The sequence below is a fragment of the Pleurodeles waltl genome, chromosome 11 (genome assembly GCF_031143425.1).
Source record: "Pleurodeles waltl isolate 20211129_DDA chromosome 11, aPleWal1.hap1.20221129, whole genome shotgun sequence".
NCBI classification, from domain to species: domain Eukaryota; kingdom Metazoa; phylum Chordata; class Amphibia; order Caudata; family Salamandridae; genus Pleurodeles; species Pleurodeles waltl.
In genome coordinates this window covers 315812197-315838922 of record NC_090450.1, presented here as the reverse complement: position 1 = coordinate 315838922, position 26726 = coordinate 315812197, and the positions used below count along the sequence as shown (strand labels likewise).

At 46.1% G+C, this 26726-nt stretch overlaps 1 protein-coding gene across 4 annotated transcripts in view; it reads left to right on the top strand.

Annotated features, from left to right (window-relative positions):
- LOC138265661 (kyphoscoliosis peptidase-like) overlaps window positions 1–26726 on the top strand; it is a 395468-nt gene that overhangs the window by 271521 nt on the left and 97221 nt on the right. For all 4 annotated transcript variants that reach the window (XM_069213571.1, XM_069213570.1, XM_069213568.1 and 1 more), the window contains one exon: window positions 3989–4048. In XM_069213571.1, the coding sequence (XP_069069672.1) occupies window positions 3989–4048 (60 nt within the window). The remainder of the gene's footprint in view (window positions 1–3988; window positions 4049–26726) is intronic.

Below are 26726 nucleotides of genomic sequence, written 5' to 3'. Positions count from 1 at the left end.
TTTCAGTTTTATCCAAATTTATCTTATAAACTGAAATCAAGGAAAAATCTTCTATCTCCTGGAAAAGAAACAGTATCGAGATTTCAGGATTTGAAACATGTAAAGGTATATCATCTGCATATGCCGTTAGTTTTAAGTGTCTCTCACCATATTGAAAACCCTCAATATTAATATTATTTCTAATACACGACAGAAATGGCTCTAGAGCTAAGATAAATAAGAGAGGAGAAAGCGGACAACATTGACCAACGCCACGACTTAATGTAAAATATCGAGACAATTTTCCGTTAACCAAAACCGATGCCATTGGAGAATGATGAAGCAAAGAAATAAACAAAATGAAATAGGGTCCTAAGCCATGCCAAGCTAAGGCTTTTGATAAAAAAGACCAGTCTATACAATCAAACACTTTCTCAGCGTCCATGGAAATGACTGCTAAAGAGTATGAAAGAGTGGATGCTTTATTGAGTACATTAAAGAAACTTCTAGAGTTATCGGAAGCAAGTCTTCCTTTGACAAATCCAGTTTGTTCCTTACCTATCATTGCAGGCAAAAGTGGGTCAAGACGTAAGGCTAACAATTTAGCAAAAAGTTTATAGTCTCTATTAAGCAGAGAAATTGGCCTGTAATTTTTACCAAAAGTATGATCCTTACTCCCTTTTGGGTTAAGACAAATAGTGGCTTCTTGAAAAGTGCCCCCTGTATAATCTGATTTTGAGAAGAACTGGAAAAGCAGTAAAAGTTTAGGGAGGATGATATTTGAAAAATGCAGGAAAAATTCCACAGTGAATCCATCCGGACCAGGAGTCTTAACTTTATTAAGCGAATGAAGGGCATTAAAAGTTTCTGCCGCAGAAATATCTGCTTCAAGAGAAGAGACATCAAATAAAGTCTTATTGGGATTTGGAATTTTCTTTAAATAGTCATCTATCCGTAAGGAGCACGGGGTTGACTCAGGAGTATAAAGTGTTTGATAATATTTGACAAATTCAGTTAAAATATCATCATCCTTAAAAAGAGACTTTCCAGTATCAGTACTTATAGATTTCACTGTGTGGCGTTGTTTTTGGGCTTTCAAATAATTAGCAAGAAGTTTTCCCGATTTATTTCATCCTCCATAGTGGCGAAGAAGAAAGGAAGAGGCATTATCCAAAGATATTTTATTAAATTGCAATTTTGCTTGAATAAGTTCTCGTGAGTTAAAGTTAGAAGAAGTGGAATAATATTGATGTTCTTAACGCTTAATTTTTAGAAGTAGAGATTGATGTTGTGTTTTATAAGCTTTCTTTTCAGTAGAAAGAAGATTGATTATATGCCCCTTGACCTGCAGCCTTAAATGAATCCCATAGCAATTTTGGGGAGATTTGAGAATCATCATTGAATTTAAAGAACTCCTCCACAAAAGCAATAAAAGTTTGCAGAAAATTTAGAATCAAGCAACAAAGAATTGTTAAATCTCCATCTATTGGAGGATAGAGAAAAATCATCATTATATTGCATACATTGATTAGTAACGCTAGGCCCAAAAAGATAGTCTGATTGATTAGGACCATAAATGTTACCAATAGTCAATGTAATCCCATTAATAATTAGTTTCACAAACAGCCACCTGCCATCTGAATATGAGTCCTGAGAAAGAACATTGACTGATAATTTTTTATGGCAAAGCAAAATTACTCAGTTTTTCTTTGTGGATGTAGTAGAAGTAAAAACATTACCCACCCAACCTCTTTTAAGTTTCATTGCTTCAGGATCAGTCAAAAGGGTCTCTTGTAAAAGGACCAAGTCTGTATTATATTTAGCTAACTTTGATACAATTCTCTGCCTTTTTATCGGATTAATAAAACCTTTGACATTCCAGGAAATAACTCTGAATTTTACGTATATACACACAAAGGGTCTTGTAAAGTAAGTAAAAAAGATTGAAGATATTCAGGAGGAAAAGAAAAGACAGTACATGCCTAATAAGGACGACTGTAAAAACATACCTGACATGAGTGAACAATAGGATATGGGTGGTGACAGCACAGAATGAAGATGGCACAGCAAGGATTCGGAACGCATCAACGGACAAATGATACATGCAAGAGTAATAATATAGAAAACACCAGGAACCTGTAAAAAAGAAAAAAATATATAAAAAAAAATACATATAATAACATCAGTATATATATTATATAAACTGTGAATGGAGAACCATCAGTTGCATCTCAATAAACGTTTACATGGGCATCGTAAATTAAGAAAGTCATGTAGTCAATGTGCAGAAGGGCCAGCTGTTTCCATACAGTTTGTAGAATATATTCTTAAAAAATCACCAAGAGCTGCAGGAGATGATTATGAAGTTGTCTTATTTTGATATGTCACTTTAAACAAACAAGGATGGAATAATCCAAAATGAGCTCCCAAATCACGAAGCTGTGGACAAAGATCAAAAAATTATTTTCTTCTGTTTGCTGTACCATTAGACACATCTTGTGAAATGAAGAGCTTACTTCCTTGCCAGGAAATGTGTTTTTTTGGATTTTGCTGCATTAAGAACTCTCAAGAGATCAGTAAATTCAAGAAACAAAATAATCACTCCCCTTGGCTTAGATAAAGAAGAGTTCTGAGGACGATGTCATACACAAGTTGCCCTCTGAATGTTCAATACTGTAGAAGATGGCAAATCCACTAACTGTGGAAAGAATGAAGCAAAAAATTAAATTGGGTCGCTTCCTTCAAGACCTTTCGGTAATCCATAAAGGTGAAGATTATTTCGCCTATTTCTGTTTTCCAAATCCTCAGCAAGTGACTTCAGTGTTGCTACTTCCTTCTCCAAAATTTTAATTTTATTTGTTTTGTCACATCACTGACTTTTTGCTCCAAATCAGAAACTCTCACTTCCATTTGAGACCACTTATTATCTAGGTTTTGCATCCAAGAGTTAGTTTCTTCAATCAAAGGACGTAGTGCGCGTATTTATTAAAGCACAAGTTCAAGAGAAATCGGTGAAGGAGATTTTACTGGTGAAGGTGGGTCCTGTTTGACCTTCTTATGAGGAGTTGTAGAAATCCTCTGAGAGACTTTAGACGGAGAAGAAGATGACAAAGACATCTTTGACGTGGTAGAAGAAGATGCTGTAGCAAAAGTATCCGGCTTCAAAAACTGTGAGAGTTTATCAGTGGAAGAAGACTGAGGTGACAAAGATTTAAGTTTCTTTCATTTGCCCATATAAGATGAAGAGCCTTCAGAAAGGAAAAACTCCAAATATGTATTGATGGAGCAGCAAAAAGAAGAAACAGCCATTTAAGGAAATAGGAACTTATTCACAAAAAATGCATAATCCAGTCAGGTGAGCACCCTATAATAATGAGCAGTTGAAAGTCAAGATGGCTGCAGCGGTGAGGAGAAGTGTAACAGCATTTTAAAGTACCAAAAAAGGAGCAAGATGGCGTTCAGAAGGATAAAACTGCTCACCAAAACATCAAGCAAAAGTTCAAATGGTAAAAACGCCATGAAACTACAGAAAAACGGTTCCGGCCCTCAAACACGTCTGCTGATGCGCGGAGATCTGTCTTCCGGCGGCCATCTTGGCTGGCGGTTTGCGAGTCCCCCCCTTTGCAATAGACTTCTAAGGAGCTGTCAAGAAAGTAAAAATATTTTATGGGATTTATAAGACTTTCTTTACAAAAAGAGAACCGTCTTTGTTCTTTCCTGATATTTTAATTTTTACTGTTCAGTTTCTTCTAATGTTTTTACATGATTCTTCAAATTGTATTCAGACATAACACATCTAAATGCTTTCTGCCATCTGTACTGCTCTCCAGGGTTGTCTTTCTCGCTGCTTTTTCTTTCTCCCATTTAACCTTTCTTTTTTATTCCTCTCACTTTACCTATCTCAACCTTTTCTCTCTCTCTGTCTGGCTCTTTCTCCGTATAACTTTCTAATTGTTTCACAGCATTTCACAAGCATGCTAACCAATCAGTATATCGCGTTTTCCTGCAGGTTTTCAGGGGAATGAAAGCACAAAGAAACAGGATCAGAAAATTCTGGACAGCAAATATGGTAAAGTTGAAATTCTCCATTTACTTTAAAATATAGTTGGATTTACCGGTGGTGCCTAAAGAGTCCCTTTTAGAACCAATGATAACTTATGTAAACTCATTGTTGATGTTAATGGTGTATATGCTGAAATCATCTTTACCACCATTGATATGAAACCTTATATTTGAGGCCAGTGTTTGAGTTCTTCCTGAATTTCTGTGAGTTCCACCACCTCGGTGAGGTAGTTGTGATATCACTGTGTTCAATATGCATGCGTGCTCAGTCACTGACTGTTAGAACTGACCATCCGTGCTCCTGCTTGGAAGTTCTATATGCTACTCACTACTTGGCACCTTTATGTGACCTGTTGTGCTTGTTAATAAAGGAAGGCATGAGTTGCACTTATTTAAACATAGTGATCAATTTACACCCAGTATTCTTAGATTAGCAGGGGGTTGTAATGTACACCTAATGCTGTTAGGTAATGACATGTTTGCACTGAAAAACTGATTGCGACTTTCAGTGTCTGATCTAACTCTTTGGCATGGGCTCTAGTTCAATGCTGCTGCAGCCTGTAGTTCCTCCCTTGGGAAAAGGTCCCTGTAGTCTGATGTCAAGGCTCTAAACAGAAAAGTGGGAGCACGCAGGAGTGTGGTTTATAATCTCTTATCTGATTAATCTTTTTTAATTGACTGATTCACCAAGGAGTTAACAATAATAACACAATTCAATTTTCGTAAAGCCCATTTGGCCACACAAGGACCAGGAATCCATGATTAAAGTTAAGTAATTTTTATTTCCAATCAATTTGATATATATGCGTGCCAGGAAAATAATAAAAATATACCAGATTATAGCTGACAAGCTAAAATATCGCAATTGGTTCAATCTCAATAGAATAAAATACAGAGCAATAACAGACACTGCAATGCAGAAACTGAGAATTAGGAGTAAGTGTTAAATAAAACTCCTGTTCTCTATCTTAAACATGAAGTGATCCTAAAATCATTGAATCAGTGTTCTAAATAAGGAATGAGGAATAGTCTGAATAGAGTTTTAGGAAAGTTTAGAAATGTGAGAAGGTGTCAGCATAGTGAAGATGCTCCAGAAGAAGTCGTCAAGCAAAGGGAATTAGGGCATATTTATGGCAGAGTTAGGCAGTCCAGTGCAACAAGTCACCTTTCTAAGCTGCAGTGTGTGACAGGGAAAGGGCTGGAATATGATGTATTTAAGTCATGAGAGACCATTCTTGTCCTTTTCCCAGAACTGGTGCACAATGGGCTGCTTAGCCCCAACGCAGGCACCCTTGCATCATGGTTTGAGCTTGCCTGGGTTGCATACAGGATTGTTTTTGTACAGGAAATGACACCTTCCTGCACAGAAACAACCGCCTGAAGCCTTTTTCTCTTCCTATGTGTGCTGCCGAATGTAGCACACATAGAAAGAGGAAAATACAAGGAGAAATACACCTATTTCTCCTCATTACTCATCACCTGGGGTTGCATTGGATTTTGGCGCATTTCCAGGTATACCTGATCTTGAAAATCTGGGATTGTGTTAAAATCCAAAGATGTTGTGTGGGAACACTCATGTAACACCCGTGCGCAGAGTAATGCAACACAGTGATTTGTGCTGCATTACATTATTCAAAATTTATGATGCCTTGTGGAGCTAGACGTGGCTTCATAAATCTCATTTTTAATTTACGCCACACCTGAACCATGTTGCGTAGTGCAAGAATGGCAAAAAGGGGCTTATTAACATAACCAAAAGTGATTAGCATGAAGCTTCATACTTGCAAAAATAAAAAGAAGCAGCAAGGTCTGTACCCCTCACAGTATAAGGGAATCTGTCTTAACTTCTAACAGTGTGAACATTAATTAAAACAAATAGAACCTTCAGCCACAATCATATATCTTCCCACCTCACTAGGAACCACTCATGTCTCCTCCTGTGGTGTGCATTTGCAACATCACTTGAATTTCTCACCCTAATGAACCTGGACAGTTACTGCAACCTTGAGCATTCGCTGTTACTGACATGCGATGACTAATAGACTTCAGCTGCTCATTAGGTCTCCACATCCCTTGCCAAGATTTCTCTTCTCAGGCCTTACTATCAGAAAATTAATACATATAACAATACTCATTTTGTCTAGCTAACGAAACCTTGAAACACACTTGTAAAATAAAGTAAACTCTAACAGAGCAAAATACATTTCAAAATTATGGCCTTTAGTCATGCTAACTTTAACTAAACATTAATGCACATTTCAATTACATGGTTATGCATGCACAAGATTACCAGCTTTCTGTGACTATTAGTGCATGAAACTTCCCAGTTGAAAGGGAACAGAACAGACGTCCTATAGATCAAACAAGTACCTTGAGCACTCTTAAGTCTGAATTGAAGGCATGTTCCATGCCATGGTTTTAGATTGATTAGGGCCATATATTGCGGTAGAGCTGGGGCAGGGATATATTATCAACTTTTGCAGTGACTAGTGGTTGCTTTTCACTGGAACATTACTGGATTGCGCTGCATATAGTTTTAAAGCTAGTAGCATACTTAAAGCCCACAAATGAACTACATAACACAATAGAATGCCATACCAACATAATTCTCCAAACGAAAAGATAACATAGACACATTACTAGGCACAAAATAGCAAAACAACCATAGCCAGCCTCAACAACAAATAGCAATGCACCATATTACACCACCACAACAAAAACACAGCTAAACAAGATACCATATTATCACTATGTCACAACTAGAGACAGCAAATCACAGCATCTACATAATTATTTCGTAACCAGTTTTTATTGATTTTCACATAGCTGCACAAAAAACACGTCATATACAGGCATATAAAAGTGACAAGATCATAACAACTGTTTCCAAAGAGGGCCTAAACATAGTGTGACAGCAAGTATGGCACAGCAGGAGGTATTGGTCCTTAACCATAAACAGATGAAAAACAATACAAACTGCCAGGTCATAACAGTTTCATCTACATTGCAGATACTAAAGAAGTGGTGAAGGTTTGCACTGGCCCTAGGGACAAATCCCCTAATACCAAAAACATTACTGTCAGTATAGAGACAAAATGGGATGCATACATTGAATCATGACATCTCTTGCGCATTAACCAATCAATTGGAAAGGTAGACTAAGAATGCATGCAGAAAGTTAAAGGATCACAATTGTTGATCGGTTGTCTAACGGCTCTTTAAGCTCGGTGGCTCTTTGTGAGTTCTATTAAGTCATGGAGCAGAGTGTCTCATTCCATTGCACTGGGGACCCTATGAAGGCCATGGGCTTCCTCTCTCTGGACGATTACAGTTTCAGCCTTTCCCTATTTGAGAGTGGCTACATGCCAATACTGTAATCCTGGTAGAATGCTGGCCTTCCAATGCATGACAATGGATTTCCGAAACATCAGCTGAGCCAAGTCTCGAAAGCGCTTGGTGGCGCTCCCTGATTTTTTTTATGTTTGAAAAGTCCCCAAAGTTCACTCTCCGTGGAGCACATTCCCCCAACCTTGCGATTTCTGTTGTGTGTCTGTGAGCTCCCATCACAGTGCCTCCACCACTGGGCAGCTCCAAAGCATGTGAGCCATGTCAGGGTCATGTGCTCCACATCTAGGGCAGCGTGAGTTTTGTTACTAATGTCTGGCGTGTACAGTGCAAGGGCCAGCACCAGCCACTGACTTCTGAGGCAGCTGTTTTGTGTTATTTGCAAGAGATTCTTGGATCATTCAAGAACTTTTCCTTGTGGTAGTAATGTCTCCCGCACAATGTGGCAAGCTCAGTCCAGTATGGGTGATTCCAGCTCTTTTAGGAGCCATCACACTAACCAGTTGTGCCAACAGATAATGATGTCCAAAATTGGGGGCTCCCACACCTCCATTCTCCACCGAGAGCTGGAGTTTCTGTAATGCAACTTTGCGTCAGCCATATTCAAGAGGAAACTCCCCAGCATGCTATGTAGGGTGCACAATGTTTTGCAAGGGTATTACACTGGAAGGTTGTGAAAAAAGTTGAGTAGGTGAGGGAGCATCACCTCTTGGATAGAGACACTCAGCCCTGTACTGTGAGTGGAGGCATGCTCCAGAACATCATTTGGGGACAGAGAGAGGCGATAGCACTAGTGAGATTGCCATTAATTTGGTCCTGCATGTTATGGTAGATGTGGATGCCTAGGCACCGGAATGTGCATGGTTCCCAATGTATAGGATGTGGTGGGCCGTCTGGGCTGAAGGGAAACATTCAAGACTTAGCCCAGTTCGCTCCCAAACCCGAGGCAGCACAAAACTCTTCTACGACATCCCGATCTCCTCTATCCCTTGTCAGATGTCTCAGACTTGGATAAGCACGTCATCTGTATAAAGTGAGATGATATGCATTTCATCACCCATCGGTATGCCCCATGCCCGTCCCTTCTGATGCAACCGATGTGAAGAGGAGAAGAGACAGAGGGCATCTCTGGTGCGTTCCTCTGCTTATTGTTATAGGATCTGAAAGGGGCTGTCCAGTCTTTGCATGGGCTGTACGGTCTGTATAGAAGAGACATACGAAGCATGAGAGTCTGCCCACGATGCCCAGCTTTGACAGTGTTGTGAACATGAACTCTCAGTCCACAACTGTAAAATGCTTTCCCTAGGTCAGGTACTAGACAAGCTGCATAAAGTGAGTGGGCCCGTGCATGTTTCATCAGTCTGCAGAGTCAGCATGTATTTAGGGTGGTCGAGCAGTTTGGGATGAAGATGTTTTGGTCCTTTTGGGCCAGAGAGGGTAAGCACTCAAGGAGGCACCCCACAGTGACCTTACTAAGTATTTTATAGTTAGTGCCCAGCATGCATTGTGGGCAGTATGACATCATCTCAAGGTGATCTTTATCTGCTTTTAGTATTTAGAGACACTCAGGGATTACCAAAGTGTTGGAGGAAGGTGGCCTATAGCCAAGGAGCACTGATAAAGTTTGAGCATCTTCAGGACCAGAAGAGCCAGTCGCGGCTCGCGATAACAAGAAAGGGCGGCGCAGGGGGGTGATAAATAATAAGTAATTTTTTTTAATCGTTTTTTTTTAAAAGCACTTACCTCCTCTGTCACACCGCTCCTCTGTCGCTCATAGCTGAGGCACAGGCTCCCAGCCTGCCCTGCAGCTAATCCTGAAATTGCTCAAAGCAGCATCAGGATTGGATACCAGGGCTCTCCCAGGCAGAGTGGGAGCCTGTGCAGGCTCTCGCCAACCCGGCAACAGCTCTCTCCAGCCCCACAACTGTGATGCCAGCCAAACATACATTCGCTCTAAGAGAAATGTTCTGTGTACTCCCCTCAAGTGCTTGTCACCTCCAATGCCCGCCCCTTTTCAAGAAAATGATAATAAACACAGTTTATTATCATTTTCTTGAAAGGGTTTTGCAGCTGCTGGTGCTGGGGGGGTTGACGCTCCTCCGCCCTAATGGAGAAGCCGTCCCTGAGCAAATCCCTGTATGTCTTATAGAACTCAACTGGAAGTTGGTTTAGTCCAGGAGATTCACACGTAGCAGATCTTCAGAGCGCTCCAATGATCTCATGATGGGTGCATTAAGATTCTCATAGACAGTGGGATCCATGGTCATTAGTGTGGTTCCCTCATGGAAGTCCTGTATGTGATCTTCGCGATTGATGGGTGAAGGATTGTATAATAGTCTGAAGTGGGCCACAAATGCTGTGTGACTTTCTGATTGACTGGTGGCTAGGCAGGTCAGTGATTGTCAGATCATCGTTATTGGGGTGGCCGGTGATGCGCTGTGAAGCTGCCACGCCAGGAAGCTGCAGATTTATCATCCTCTGCATGCATCTTTGCCTGGTAGGCTGTAAAGTCTAGGCATCTAAGTTGTTCGATGAGGTGAAAATGGCGATTTCTAGACACCTCTAGCGTTCACTGGGCAGTAGGGACCCTGTAAGTCCCTTTTTCCGTTCTATGGGCCTGGTGGTGGCTCTGCCCCAGTTCCCTTCCAGGTAATGGGACGGCACCTCTCGAGTTGTATCATGAAATGCGGTATACTTCAACATGGCTGGGTCGATGGGGTGTGCCTCATTCAACATGCAGTTGGAGTGGCTTGCGGGTTATGGACTGAGAAGGTTACCCTAGGTACTAAGCATTGGTGACTTGTGAGTGGCCAGTCAGATGGCAGTTTATGCAGTCAAGGAGCACATGCAAATCATCAAGGGGCAATTATCAGAAGTATTCCCATGTGTCACAAGGTAGGGTTTATTAACTATCTAATAGAAACCAGTGTGTGAGCCATTGAGTGAGGCCCGCTGCAGCCGCCATGATTGGGTAGGTTGGCAGTGGAGGGTGCAATCTGTCCGGCCTGGGGTTGAGGGTACAATTGAAATCACCTCCAATAATCTCTGGAATGTGTGCCCATCTAGGAAGGACGACCAAGAGGCTGACTAGAAAGGCCTGCTGCACTACATTTGGTATGTAAATGCTACCTAGGAGAAGGGGGCAACCATCCAGCTACCCCTTCACCAGGATATAGGGCCCTTCAGGGTCCACCTCAATGGCAAGGCAGTAAAAGGGACTGTAGGGTGTACCCATATAAGGGCGTCCCAGGCAAACCCCAAATATATGGTGCAGTAGCATTGTACAACAGCGTTTCTGAAGCTGGGAATCCTCCCCACCCGCAATGTGAGTTTCTTGGAGTAATGCAATTTGCACATTGCACCAATTAATGTATTGCTGTATACCGTCTCGTTTGTGTGCTGTCCCCATACCTCTGAAATTCCATGTGATTATCTGCAATCTAGTCATGTTCCCTTAGTGGTGTAGGAGGTGGGTTTGGCCCAAGGCTAAAGGGTCACGCTGCATGGTCTGTTTAACTTGTATAACAAATCCCACACTGATTAAACTCTTAACGTACAGACCCATGGGGGGAACTCCTGAATGTGGCTCCATACAGTGAACTCCAACCAGAGAGAGTGTCCAGGATAGTGACCAGAAATTCTGACCTGACACTGGTCACCTGATGGTGGGTAAGTTGCGGGCAGACCACGGTCATGGCACAGTGACACATTGCGTCTCAGTGAAGGGAAGGATTAAGTAGGAGATCTGCAGGACGTAGTGAAGGCACTGTGCAGACGTTTACTGATGTAAACATGCAAATGCTCATGGACATTTAGGACCTGATTTAAGAAAAGTGGTGCTGCATCCACTGCAGCTCCACTTTTTTGTTTTACGCCCCTTTGCGACCCCCTAATGCCACCATGTGTGCGCTAAATTTAATATGCGGTGCACCATGGCGGTAGTTAGGGAACTAGCATCAAAATGTTTGACGTTAGTTTGGCACTTTGCAGGATTAGTGTCAAAAATGTTGATGCTAATCCTACAAAGCACATTATAAATAATGGTGTACCTCCTCTTAATACCTGCTCTGTGCAGACTTTAACAATGCTGCAAAACATTACGCAAAGAAATATTTTAGATTTCTTTGCACCATTTTTTGGCCCCTCTAATGGGGGAACACCCCCTTTGCATACATTATGCCTGGCGCATGCAGATTGTGGCTCAAGGGGTTACACAGTAGCGCAATGCATGCATTGCGCCACTTTGTAAATCTGGTGCAGTGATTTTGGCCTTGTTGGGACATACTAGAATAACAAAAAAATTATTCAAATGTGGCACAAGGAGGCGCTAGGCCCTCCTAAATCTGAGCCTTAGTCTGTCGTCCTCAGACCAGTGTATCTGTAGTCTGCTGGGCAACGGCAGGCAGGATTACCGGGGGACACACTGAGAGTCATCAGTGTTTCGTGGCGGGGAAGGGGAATGATGTTTTGAGGCCAGTTTGGTCACATGTGACAGTGGTTGAAACTGCTCCATGTGAGCCTGAGCCAGGGAAGGGGAAGTCTCCATGCGGGACCCCACGGTCTAGTTGTCATTTTTGCCAGCCATGTCTAGCTGGTCCAGGGCACTGTGTTGTTGTGATCAGAGCTGAGCACTCATAGCAACACTGTTCCACCCAGTCCCAGGCATCTGCAGGCTCTGTGAAGAAATAGATGGTCTGGTTGACCAGCACTTTTAGTTTAGGTGGGCACATCAGTGAGTCCCGCCTTTTGCAGTTGTTTCTTGACTCCCAAAAAGGAAGCCCTGCGGCCCTGTACTGTTAGTCTTTAATCAGGAATTAGGAAGATCATATAGTAGTGGAGCTGCCATATGGACTGCATGCAGGATGGCTTAATTGTCTTTGCAATTCATATGTCTGACCACTATTGATCTGGGAGGTGATCCTGTGGAGGCAGATGTGCAGGAACTCAATGAGCGTTCTACACTAGATAGTGAGCTGATAGCTTTGTGGGCACAATGGTTTGTTCCAATCTTGTCTCAAAAAACGTTGCTGTCTCTGGGCCCTCCGCCCCTTCAGTGAATGCAATGATTTGGAGGTTGATACAACACGATCACCTCCGGAGTCTTCTGCCCTGCTCTCCAGCTCCTGGACCTTGGTGACCAGGGAGTGGACTTGCCTTTCAACATCAGAGACAACAGGTTGAATTTCATCTAATGTGCAATCCGTTTGGGTGTCATGAAGCAATCACACCTCAATTGCCACTGTGTCAACCAGGTTAGGGAGGTCCTACCGGGTGCCAGCTATAGGATCAAGGATCTTATCCAGTTTCTTGTCTTAAAGGGACACTGCTGTGCTGTAGTGAATCATAGTTTGTCTTAATGGGATAATGGGAGTTAGCTTAGACTTTGGTTTGCAGACTCGTGCCCCCGACACCTAGTGACTTTTAAATCACTTAGACTCCTCTGTCTTAGACCATTTATTTAATGAAATCTTCTAAGATGGCTGCCTTGTTTATAGTTAGGCCCTTTTGTTTAGAGTTATGTTATCAGTGTCACCGTGCTAAGGCATCAACTCATGCAACAAAGACAAACAAACTGTAGGTGCTCACATTAGAAATTACCCTCCCAAGCATGCAGCGTTATCCATTGTTTTGGAACAACCTACGTCAGGGGTCCAATTAGATCTGTATAAATACATCGCACTTTAGACAGCTAATCAGAGGGATTCTGACCAGATACCATCACTGCTATCAATGCTGCACGTCGCCTTGAAGCTGACCCGGACTTCGTGTTCTTCCGAAGTCTGAGCTCGAGACCTCATTCAAAGTAACCAGGGTTGGGGGCTCCTTCCAGGGACATGGCATTGGCAAATTAGGTTTAACATACCCAGCTCTCCCCAAGTAGAAGGTTAGGCCTATTATGATAGGGTACATGGACATTTGATACACTTTATGTATTTCTATGCTAATACAAGATGGTGGGGGGTCTTCATAATCATGACCCTCATCTTTACAATTCTATCTCGTGTATTGTTCATTATCTTAATTAATGCAGCCAATACAATTTACCGCATTGTAATAAATAAAAACTATTGAAACATTACTGCATCTTTGTTATTGCCTGTGTTTGTTTGAGACATAATATATCTGTGAGAAAGGGGTAATCTCTGTTTAACCTCGACACTCCCTGAGATGTCATACCTCTGAGTCCATGCATAAAGGCTGCCACAAATCACCTTTAACTGTTTGGGTTATTGGTGAGGTACTGCTAGTGAGCCGGAAAGGTTGGGACTACAGTTGCAACTTGTTGTAGGATAGGCATAGTCACCTACAAACATAAGTACTGTCATCCTTGAACCAGCAGTCTTGCCCACAGCAAGAGTCCAAAGTACGACGGTGCCAGCCCTTTGTGTCTCCTTTTCAGGCTGGTCGGTGGACACAGATTCGAGATGGCCTAGTGAGTGGGCTCTGCCTCCGCCCGCTACCCAATCTCTGACAAAAAGTCGATTTTCTTATGTTGCAGTGTAAATTGCATCATCAAAGCAGAGGTCCTTGAAGGGTAGGGGGCGCAGGAGAGGTACGCCATTGTGCTTTAGGTGTCCAACTGCTGGGGACCTGCATGACCCCTAGTACACTTCATGCAATCCTGTGCCAAGGGAGCACAAGTGGTCTTAGCAGCACAGGCCAGCAGCTGTTCCCCTATGTCCAGGCATGTGGCCCAGCCCAATCTAGAGTGAAGAGAGCCTCATGTGTTATTGATCATGGAAGGAGGGGTAGATTCCATGGCAGGAAAGGTCCAGGGAGAGGCCCAAAGGTCGCAGGTCAGTTTGGTAAAAGGACCCGCCACCCCGCACAAGTGCAGCCCAGGTGCGGCCAGGGAGGGGGGTATGAGCAGTCCAAATCACCTCCAAGTGTCCTGCAGGGTTGTCAGTGTGATACAGCGAGGAGGTTGTGGCATTTTTATGGGCGGTTAGTGAGAGTAGCAGTGGGACTCTTTCACCTTCCAGATTCGCTGACACACACAGTTTACCAGTGCTGCTCTCTTTACAGTGGGCCCCACTTATCTCCAGCCTCCACTGACTAGGGGCCCTTGGTGTGCTTCAGGGTCTTTGTGATAGAAGGATGGGCCTCAGGTGGAGTTCAGGTGAGGTACAAACCATGCAGCACCCCAGCCACCCTCCTCATGGCCCCGGGTTGAGGCAAAGAGTGCGACCCTGGGGGCAGGCCTAGAGGAAGAAGAGGAGGGAATCGCAGATGCCCCAGACACAAAGCAGGTTGCCCAAGTCTCCCCGGGCACCACAGCAGTAAGACCCCATAGCGAGGGTAGGCTGGGGCTATAGGCGGAATGATATTATAGGGTACCCCCAACACCTCTTTTGGTGTAGAAGTCATGAGGTTGCAGAAGTCAGGAGGTTACTGAGGAGTCCAGCCTCCAGTCACTGTGGGCCGCTCAGTGTATGGAAATCCCCATGGCCTTGCAGGCGTTGTAATAGAGACGGTCTTTGCTCTCCAAGGCAGTCCAGAGTGGAGGGGAGAAGCACACTGGTGATGTGACTTTGGAGCTAGAGGTCGGAGCCTGAGTCTGCCCCAAAGCCCACAGGCCCAGTGACCTCACCAATCTACTTGTGCTGTCACAATGGCCCACTCTCCGGACAGCGGCCAGGTGAGTGCAGTCCAGCAGTGCCACAGAGAGCCAGCTATACATGACCGCCCTCCCAGAGGGGGCACAGGGGTGATGTGCCTCACCTCAGAGAGGTGCCTAAGTATAGTCTGGGGTGTGGGTAACAGCCAGGCTACCCACTGCGCTGCAGGGCACCGGCAAAGCCAACATATGCGGATCTCAGCTGGGAGCCAGTGTGGGCGCTCAATCGTGCCCAGCAAGCGGCTCAATGGAAGCTAGGGACGTCAGCATCATGTGGGCAGTCGGGGACATGGAGGCTACAGCCTGGATCAGGGAGGATGGTATTGGATCCTGGTCAGAGTGGGGAGCGGAACTAAAGCACGTCCAAAATCTTGCAGCTTCTGGCCACACACCTATAGCAACTATTTCTAATAAAGCTGTAACACATTAATGGTAGAAAACAGAACATTACATTAACAAATCAACAAAAAATACAATATTTTGTTGTTGTACTGTTGTGTTTTGTGTTGTGGTTTGTATATTGTATTATTCTGCTGTGGTGCTGTGTTGTTCATTTGTGTTGTTGTTGTACGTTGCATTGTGGTTGTTCTTATGATGGTGTATTTTTAAGTTGCTTTGTTGTTTTGGTATGTTGTATTTTTGTGTTGTGTTCAAGTGGTGCCATTGTCTTGAGTTGTTCATATATTTAAGAGGTCTGCTGTATATTGTTGTGCTGTTACTGTGTTTTTTTCTTGAATTGTTATATTGCAAGTTATTGTACTATTTGTGTGTTATTGTGGAAATATGTAATTGGAATGTATTGTTGAAGTGATGCTGTGTGTTTGTGCATCAGCTGAAGTTAATGGCCTTGAGTATGCACAACAAAGCATGTTACATATTACCAGCTGCCCAAGACTGCGTTCCTATTACAGGGGTAAAAGGTGCTTGAACCAACATTGCACTATATACCACTAAGAAAATGTAATAACAGGAACCACAAATGTTACTTGATCTGGTTATATGCATGATAGGACCAATCATTAATGTATGGACACTTTAGTAAATACGTTTTACCCACTTAGTCATCCAGTTGTGTATCCATTACCTTTTGCTTTTATTGTCAACAAATCTTACTACCTGATTCTCACATACAGTAAATTCACGGTAGTTGGATTGAGCATGCTAACTGTCAGTGTCTGCCTTCAAGGATGAGGTTGCTGCTGCCCAGTTTGGTTTAGAAGCATTGGGCTGGTTACACATGAACACATGGAAGTGAAAGGGCTGATCTTGGAAAACTACAGTTGGGCGCAGGAAGCCAGTTGCTGTAGGGCCTCTTCAGTGATTGGTACTGACCTGGGGTAGGGCTTGCAATGTGAGTGGGCTTTCATGGTGTAGGTGTCTAGTGCTCACTAAAGGTCTATGTTTTTTTTGATGTATTATACATTACAGGCAAAACTAGCCCTAAAATATAGTACAGCAGATTCAGCAAGGTAATAATCTTGGGTTTAAAATGCACCCTAAGTAGGAATTTGCATTCCCTATTAGCTCACGTACACATCCTATGGCACTTCAAGATTTGTCATATATCCCTGGCTCAGTTCATAATCAGATCCCAGGCTTGTCTCCCTACTGTCCCCAATTGAAACAATTTAATTACTCTGTTCACCAGTGGAAGGGTCAAGGGCCTCCCCGCACAGTAGGGTGATTAATATTGCATGACCCGGTTCCTGGGAAAGGAGTGGGGAAGGAATCTACATCGATATTTAGCTTGTCACACTGCCCTTGGGCTGAGCCAGACCTACTGGAATAAAGGAGTAAGCCCAGACTACTGCAGGTAACACAGGAGGGGCGCGCCTTTGAGGTTTTTATGGGAATGGTCTAGGTAGCTTTATCAATTAGGGGTGGAGTTGAGGCAGTCAGAGCAGGTTTTCCCAGAAACAACTTGAAGTCTCAATTTTGGATTGTCCCAGAGGGCTGTGCAGGAGGGTTGCAAAAGGGGTGGAGGTCATGATGGAACATCCAAGGATTGACCAGGAGTGATTAGCTTCTAAAACATTCTACCCTCACTTACAAACCCCTAATCAAAGGAGAGACAGTACAGAAGACCCTGGAACTGAAAGCGACGACTGCCAAAGGAACCCATACCCCCCCCTGCTTTTGGCCCCGAGGAACAGTTGAGGGAATGGACCCGAATGGAGAACCTGGATGGTTCCCTTTGAACTTTTCTGGCCTGGCCCGGTACTCTACTGATACACCAATGCCATTCAAGAAGTAAGGGGACTCTGGGACCAGGGCAGTGTGGTAAGGAGGATGTTTTGCTATCTTGTTGTTAAGGTACTGTTTAGCATGCCCCCATCAGCAGGAGAATAGCCCCAAATAGCAAGCAGTAGACAGGTCTGGTGTAGGGATCTACAGTATAAATAGGACTATCCTCCTCGAAAAGTACTCCTTTAGAGGCAAAGAGACCTGAAGAAATTGCTTCTGGTGGCTCTGGCTGACCACCAGGAGCAAAACACATCTAGATTCATAAAAATTGGACCTGTGTACCCCTGATAGTAACCTTTAAATCTTGGTCCCCCAGAGAAACCGAGAGGAGACCACACCATGTGGTGATTTGCAGCAACATCACCAATTCCCCAAGTTCCTTGGGGTCAGCAGCTCTTTATTTATTTTGGCTGGGTAGATGGCATGAATGTGGCCCCTCCGTGGCCTGCACAAAGCTGTCCCTGGCTCCATCTCGCCGTAGGCCACTGCAGGATGCCAGCCCAGAGAACCCATCCTGCAGGGCCAGCAGAAAGACCAGGTCAGGCGCGTTGTCTAAACCCTGGTGCCCTGAGCTCACCATGGACAGGAAACCATGCAGACCTCCCATCTGCGAGCAAGTGCAGAAGAAGGACGAACTCCCACTGCTGCGGGAGGACGGGCAGAAGAGTACTGGCTGGCTCACCCGCCAGCTTATAAAAATGGACCGATGCGAAGAAGCTAGCAGGGTTCCGAGGGCTCCACCATAATATAGGGCATGTGGGTGACCCAATCAGACTGGGACACTTACAGTAAAAAGAAAATGACAAATTAGGCCCAAGGCTGCTCTCACATCTGAAAAATGAACGACCTGTGGTTAAGGAGTCACTCATCATTTATGCATAAAATAGGTGGTGGAGCACCTCTAATGCCTTGACATTTGTGCAGAAACTTACTGGTTTGCCTCTAGTGGTGGCCCGAAAATTAGTAGGAGCACCCTCAAACATGTCTAGGAGTGTTGTGGGGAGGGGCTGCAGGTGTCACAGCTCCACCCCCATTTAGACTCAAATAATGTTTTTTAAAGTAGTCCTGCCTAATCCAGGTATTTAAATCCCTGACCCAAAGAGAGGTTTAACTTACTTTCAAGCATTATTGGAGCTGGACCTTTTGCACCTGGTCTCTGGAACGCAGGGGACCCCTTGTGGTTGGTACTTTGGCTGTATTTTGTGGCCTGTGAAAAAATACTCTGACACATGTTTCATTGGAAAGTGCTTTATGTACACTATTGGTGACAACAGTGCAATGTTTACACTTATAATGAATGCTTCTGAATGCTGCTATTGTTCCCATTTATTCTATTGGTGTTACATTGACAAAGTAATGTGGTGATACTCTGACAATGCCAGTAGGCCTGACTTTTTTTCTACTGACACTCCATACATTTTGATGACGTATCTCATCGAAGTGGGGGAGGGGGATATTGTGATTATAGTGTTCATGTTCCTCTAGGGTTGTAATGTGGTATGAGGTTATCATCAAAGATACTTCCATTTACCTAAAGCACCCATTTGTAATTCAAGTTGTAGTATATAGTAGTGTGTGTATGAAAAATACTGTTTCTTTTTAAAGAAAAAGCACTGGGTGGACAATAATTAATTGAGTGCTGTTGTTGCATGCCATCGAATTGCTTTTGCTAGCCCACACCACCTCCCCCGAATCGTCCTCGAAAATCTCTGCTACGCTGCCCTAAGAGAGGCAGGTTATACAAAGGGTATTTGGTTCCCAGTAAAGGCAAAACTGCGGACTTATTACTTGTGAATGATTCACATCATTAGCTTATAACCCATTTTTTTACAGGCACCAGTACAATACCAATAGAGAGTTCAGCTACAAAATTATGGCGTTAACAGATTTGTTTCCTAAACCCGATATTAATAGAATTTTGTACTGGTTGTCTAATAGCTTTACTTTCTTTTTTTTTTTTTTTCTTTCACATGGTAGATATGCTTTGGGAACACTAAAATGAATGTATTTGTGTTACAACATAGCTGCTATGATCTTTAATCTTTTATTGATTCCACATGTAGACCAGTAATGATTCTTGCTGTCTTACTTAACTGTCATACATGATTCCCTACAGACTGGAATAAAATCCCTTTTGTGTAAGTAATTAATGTTTTGCACAACACTAGTGCAGTGGGGATTATGCGTTCATTGTCTCCCAAGCAGATTTTTAGTTCTTATTAGAGGCAGCCTTCCAGACCTCTGAAAATGTTAAAACAATCCTTGGCAAAATCAAAATGACGTTTTTAAGAAGTAAAATCACTTCAAAGATAATGGTCAAGTGTTTGTATGTGTGCATTTGTTTGTTGGGTGCTGGAAGGACGCTTAAGTCACTGATTTAAGGGTTATATGAGTGGATGTAAATGGGCTACACTGGATAGAACATGAGAGAATGAATGTGTAAGACCATTGATTATTGAACAGCAGCATCATTAGTGGTGACTAAACTCATGTAGTCAACTTGTTTATGGCCATCCTTGCACTCACTTACCATTTTATCCATTCATCCGTTCAAGAACCCATTCGTCTATTCCTACACAGCTTCTATTCTTCAGCCATATGACCCTGTGCTCACTCAAGAATTCATCTATCATTCATATTTGCACTCACCTGCCACTTTATCTGTCCATTCAACCATCTATGCACCCACCCAATCAATCATCCATCCATGTAGTAAATTATCCACCAATTCATCTCAATTTTAACTAATTTTCACAGTCACCCATTTAACAACCACCACCATAGACACAAAGGACCTCATTATAACCCTGGCGGTCGGTGTTAAAGCGGCAGTAACACCGCCAACAGCCGGCGGTAAAAAATGGAATCACGACCACGGTGGAAACCACCAACACAGACAGACAATTTAACACTTCGACCGCTACGGCGGCAGCACCAAACACCGCTGCGGTCACCGCCAACAGCCAGGCGGAAGACAATGTACCGCCCACCTCATAACAACCTGCTCACCCGCCATCTTTTCCGGGGCAGTACCAACGCCATCAAAAGCACGGTGGAAATAGTACTTGGAAGGGAAACCACTCACCTTTCGACACTCAACAAAGCACTAGGACGCCATGGGGCCCGAACTACAGGTATTACCGATGTTGATATACCTTCTCATCTACAGGAGTATGACCGGCACCGGCGCCTACCGCGGTGAGTACTGCACCTAGCACACAGGGGAGTGGGGGAGGAAAAAGAGAGTGACATACACACACGCAACACCCCCAACACCATACACACAAACACATGCAACAATATAACATATACATACCGTAACCCTCTGGAATAACGCAAGGACAAAAAGAATTGAGTAAAATGAGTGTCATATCAGAAATAGTCAGATATCTGTTTCAAATTCATAAACAGTATTTACAAAATATACAATCTGTACATAAGGCGGTAGATTGTCCACTCAAAATGTCCATGGGCCACAGGGCCATATCCCATAGGCCAAGCCCACACTTGACTCATGCCTCAATACGGAGAGAAAACTTCAGGGGCATCAGGTCGAAAACACACAGGCACGTCAGGGGGACGAGGAAGGGGGGGCACCTCAGCCAGAGGATGGGACAACGCCACTGCTCCTTGAGGGGGCTCCATACCCACAGCTATGTCCTGGGGAGTGCAAGGCCACAGTCTCTCAAGTCTCTCAAGTGGGTGGTTTGCCCACTGCCTGGTCCTGGGGATTGCAAAGCCACAGTCTCTCAAGTGGGTGGTTGCCCACTGCGTGGTCCTGGGGAGTGCAAGGCCACAGTCTCTCAAGTCTCTCAAGTGGGTGGTTTGCCCTCTGCTTGGTCCTGTGGAGTGCAAGGCCACAGTTTCTCAAGTGGATGCCTTTTCTCCACTGGTTCTGGAGGGAGCTTTGTGCCCAGTCTGTGTCATCCTGCCAAAGATAGGGTGAGTGGATGCCTTTCTCCACTGGTTCTGGAAGGGGCTTTGTGCCCAGTCCGCTTCATCCTGCCAAGGATAGGGTGAGTGGATGCCCTTCTCCACTGGTTCTGGAGGGGTCTTTGTGCCCAGTCCGCGTCATCCTGCCAGGATAGGGTGAGTGGATGTCTTTCTCCACTGGTTCTGGAGGGGGCTTTGTGCTCAGTCTGCTTCATCCTGCCAAGGATAGGGTCATTGGATGCCTTTCTCCACTGGTTCTGGAGGGGGCTCTGTCCCCAGTCTGCTTCATTCTGCCAAGGATAGGGTGAGTGGATGCCTTTCTCCACTGGTTCTGGAGGGGGCTCTGTGCCCAGTGATGCAACACTTTGGGTGTGGCAGTTCACAGTCCCTCACCTGGGTGTCTGAGCCACTAGATTTGCAGTGACCAGGATGCATGGTAGTCCATGGAGGCAGGGCTAAAGTCCATCCCGCGGCGCTACGGCTATGGCTACCCAGTGCTGGTAGTGCCGGTGCTGGTGGGGGTGCTGCCAGTGGTGGAGGGAGGCTCCAGCCCTTCGCCTGCAGCCTCGGACGGCGGCCCACTGGGGCTGCTGCTGCTGGCAGCGGTGCTACTATCAGCAGTGCAGGTGGCGGTGATTGTGGCGGGGCTTGCGGTGGTGCAGGTGGTGGTGCTGGCCGCGGTTCAGGTGCCGGTGCTGCCAGTGGTGGGGGGAGGCTCCAGCCCTTCTCCTGCAGCCTCGGACAGGTGCCCACTGGGGCTGCTGCTGCTGCTGACAGTAGTGGTGCTTGTGGCGGTGCAGGTGACAGTGCTTGCAGCGGTGCTAGCAGCAGGGCTGCTGGCGGTGCTGGCCGCGGTGCAGGTGGCAGTGCTGGCGGTTGTGCTGGTAGCCACCAGGCCTTTACCTGCAGCCTCGGACGGCTGAAGTGCCTTGCCTGGTGTTTTGTGCTCCTTCCTCACCTTGGCAGATGGTGGTGTCACCTTGGGTCTGGCAGCTGGAGTCTTTGAGGGGGCCTTGCTGGGTGGTTGTGGCTCCTTCCCCTTGCTCGATTCTGTCCCCTTCTTCACCTTGCCAGGTGGCAGAATGGATTTTGCCTTGGCAGGGGTTGGTGGCACACAGGCTGGCCTGACAGGTGCCCCCTTTGATCCTCTGACAGCTGCAGGAACCACAGCAGATGTGGACTTGGTGGCTGAGGTGCTGGGCTGGGGTTTGGCCACCCTGGCCGGAGGGGAAGGACAGTGGGGAGGGATAGGGAACAGGTTAATGTTTGCCAGGAAAATCCTCTTAGGGACACTGGGGCGGGAAGAGGGAGAAGGTCTGCGAGTGGAGAAAGAGGGAGTGGTTGTTGGAGGTGTCTGCTGAGTTTGGGTGCAGGTGCATGGGCTGGATGTTGTTGGGAGGTGAATGGCTTTTGGATGGGGGGGTGCTTGCGTTTGTGTACTTTGGGAGGAGGGGTCACACACACATTGGGAGAGGACACAGGGGACGTGTGCATGGATGTCGGGGTGGTGACTGCCAGTGAGGGGTGTGTAGTGATGGGCGTGCTGGTGATGGAGGTAGTGGATGAGGATGTAGTGCATGTAGGTGTGAGTAGAGGAGGGGGGCACAATGGAGGCAGTGGATATTGGTGTGTCTGCATAGGGATGGTGCCTGTGAGATGACGTGTGGTGCTTTTTTTTTGCCTGAGCCACCTCTGTGTGGTGATTTGGGTGAATGTTGGTCTGAAGGAGTGCGTGGGATAGGCTGAGGTTGAGGGGATGGGGACTGGGTTGAGGAAGTTGGAGGGGGGAGGCTGGATACAGGGACAATGGCTGCCATCAGTGCAGAGGCCAGAGCCTGAAATGCTCTCTGTTGGGCCCCCACGCCAGAGTGAATGCCCTCCAGGTATGTATTTGTTTGTTTGTAATGCCTCTCGACACCTTGGATGGCATTCAGAATGGTTGACTGCCCAACAGTGAGGGATCTCCGGAGGTCAATAACCTCCTCACTGAGGGCAGGAGGGCTGACTGGGGCAGGGCCTGAGGTGCCTGGGGCGAAGGAGATGCCCACCCTCCTGTGTGAGCGGGAACTGGAAACATGCGAGGGGCTGCTGGGAGGGCGGTGCTAGTAGGGGGGTGGCGGCTGTACCTGTTGTTAGGGTGGGCACAGGGGTGTCCGCCACTGCCAGGGAGCTTCCATCGGAGGAGGAGTCCCTGTCTGTGGTGTTCCCTCATGTCCCCGTCATTGTGCTCCCCTCTCCCTCTGTCCCACTGCTGCCCTCACTGTTGGTGGATTCGGCCTCCAGGCCCATGTGGGATGCAGCTTCCTCCGTCGCCGGTGCCTCTGTTCCTCTGCCAGATGATGCTAATGCACACAAGGACAGGGTGACAAAACAAAAAGTTGGGGGAGAGACAGAGGATACACTTGGCTTATGCCAGCAACAACACTACCATTGGCGTACACAACTCACAGGGAACAGCCCTATGCACTTTTCCATGCACTACCAGTTACAATGGCAGTCACCAGCCCTTGGGGTACAATGCCTAATGCCATCAGCTGCACACCTGAAATAAACAGGGCCCTGACCAGTAGTAGATGCCCACTAACACTATTGGGTTTGGAGTGCGTCAGAGCCTGCCCAACAAGGGACCTACCCCGCCATGTTCGCCCTGGCCTAGGGGCACCCACAATCCACATCCCCCTACCCAGGTAAAAGCTAAACGTGTGCAAAGTACTGAATCTGAATTAGGACTCACCCCCTTGTGGCTGCTGTGATGCCCTCAAGCGCCCATCCAACTCTGGATATGCCACCGCCAGGATGCGGAGCATCAGGGGTCAGGGTACGATGGGCACCCCTTCCTCGTTGGGGGGCCAGCCCCAGCTGGGCCTCCGCCATCTTTCTTGCCCAGCAGCGCAGGTCCTCCCACCATTTGCTGCAGTGGGTGCTCTGCCTGTTAAAGACCCCCAGGGCCCGCACCTCCTTGGCGATGGCACACAAATACCCTTTTTCTGATGGGCGCTGATCTGCAGGAAAAAAACAGCACAAAAGGGAATTAGTTAACCGTCCGGACCGTCACACTCATGGCCCACCATATCCCTCCCATCCCCTGTCGCACACACATTGACCACCATACATGCAGCTCTCTGCCCAGGACGCCTCAGCCCCCCCTACATGTGGCTTACATAGACAGCACTCCATACATTCATGGCCCACGCATCATGCTCACAGTGTAGTTACCTGTTTGTCTGGAGTACCGTAGAGTAACGTGTACTGGGGTAGGACCCCATCCACCAGTCTCTCCAACTCCACCGCAGTGAAGGCAGAGGCCCTTTCCCCAGACACATGAGCCATTGTCGCTTCCAGACACAGGTCACAGCAGCACTTGCAGTGTAGGTCCTCTCCTGTTGAAGGTCAGGTAGCAAGTGAATGAACAGATAGAAAATGGCGGTCATGTCCGCCGCGATGCGTACCGTCACTGCCAGCATGCATCACCATTGGCTCCTGGAACCCATAGTGCCCAGTGTTAACCAAAGCAAAGTTGTGCTGCGGTCATTGACCGCCTACCGCAACAGCACACAATGCCAGCGGAATTACCTCCTTTCCACTTGTCCCTCCTCAAAGGGGGGCACAGGGCATGGCACTTAACTGCCTCACAGCAGACATTGGCACAGCAACTAACTCTCGGATTCACATACTGGTTCTGTAAATGTAGAAATGCATCATTATTGCAATTGATGTGTGATTATGACCCTTTGCTCACTGTTTTCCCCCCCTAAGCTTCAACGGCTGAGGATGAATATGAGATGGAGACATCCTCCCGTGTACAGACCCCTGGTGGACCTTGCGACAATGGAGGACAGACACACTATCCTAACACACAGACTTGATCGTGCCACAATCCAAGAACTGTGTGCCCAATTGGAGCCAGACCTGATGTCACCTATCCGCCAGCCCACAGGTATCCCCCTCTAGTGCAGGTCCTGTCAGTGCTCCCTTTCCTGGCAAGTGCTTCCTTCCAAACTACAGTGGCCATGGCATCAGGGATGTCTCAGCCAATGTTCTCCAACGTGTTGACCAGAGTGTTGTCAGCCCTGCTTACACACATGCACAGTTACATTGCATTCCCCCAGGTGGAGGATCTGGCCACAGTGAAAGCTGACTTTTATGCCCTGGGACATATCCCCAACATCATTGGTGCCATTGATGGTACACATGTAGCATTTTTCCCCCCCGGTGAAGTGAACAAGTGTTCAGGAATAGAAAAAGGTAACACCATATGAATGTGCAGATGGTGTGTTTGGCGGACCAGTACATTTCCTTTGTGAATGCCAAGTATCCTGGCTCTGTGCATGACGCCTTTATCTTGAGGAATAGCAGCATCCCATATGTGATGGGCCAACTCCAGAGGCACCGGGTGTGGCTAATTGGTGAGCCCAAGGTCCCCACCCAGTATATGTTGGTGTCAGGGTATGGGGTTGTCCATAAAGGTTAGTGTGTGTCTGACAGTTGTCCCTCAATATTTGCAGGTGACTATGGTTACCCCAGCTTCTCATGGCTACTGACCCCAGTGAGGAATGCCAGGACAAGGGCAGAGGAACGTTACAATGAGGCACATTGGCGAACAAGGAGGATAATTGAGAGGACCTTCGGCCTCCTGAAGGCCATGTTCAGGTGCCTCAATCTGACTGGTGGATCCCTGTACTACTCACCCAAGAAGGTGTGCCAGATCGCCGTTGCATGTTGCACAACCTGGCCTTGAGATGCCAGGTGCCTTTTCTACAGGAGGATGAGCCTGGAGATGGTTTTGTGGCAGCGGTGGAGCCTGTGGACAGTGAGGAAGAAGAGGCAGAGGAAGAAGATGTGCACAACAGAAGTAATATCATACTGCAGTACTTCCAGTAACACACAGGTAAGACACTGTAACTTCACTTTACTTTTCAGTTTTGTGTTGGACATTATGCATGACTGCCTGATTTCCCTATGTCTATGGCCACTTACTGTACCCTTTGGCATCTCTATTTTCAGATCTCTGTGGCCCACTCTGGCTCCTGGTATGTTACTGCTGCCCACTAAAAGTCGCACCAATGTATATATACCTGTACATATGACTTGCAATGTTTTCAGAATGTTGTACAAATACATATTTCAATCATTTGACAGACTCTAGGATAGTATTTGTTCCAAGGGTATTTATTTAAGTGCTCGTACATAGAGGGGGATGTGCAATGGGCTGGGGTGATGGTGGAGTAATGTCAAGGTAGAGTCCAGTCTCTTGGTAGCACAGGTGCATTGTCCAATGGGGCATAGGAAGGGGAGAAATGGCAGTTCAAGGTGGACAGGGTGACAGAGTGGGACAGAAGGGTGACATCAGGAGAGTCCTATTTCCTGGCGGGGTCTTGGCAATGTTCTCTGCCTTCTGCCTGGATCGCAGGGACCATTTGCGGGGTGGTTCTCCTTCTGCAGGGGGTGGGGTGCTGGTAGCCTGTTCGTCCTGTGTCCACTAGTGCTGGCAGAGGTGGAGGGCTGTTCTTCGGTGTGGCTAGTGTCAGGGGCCCTTTGTTGTGCC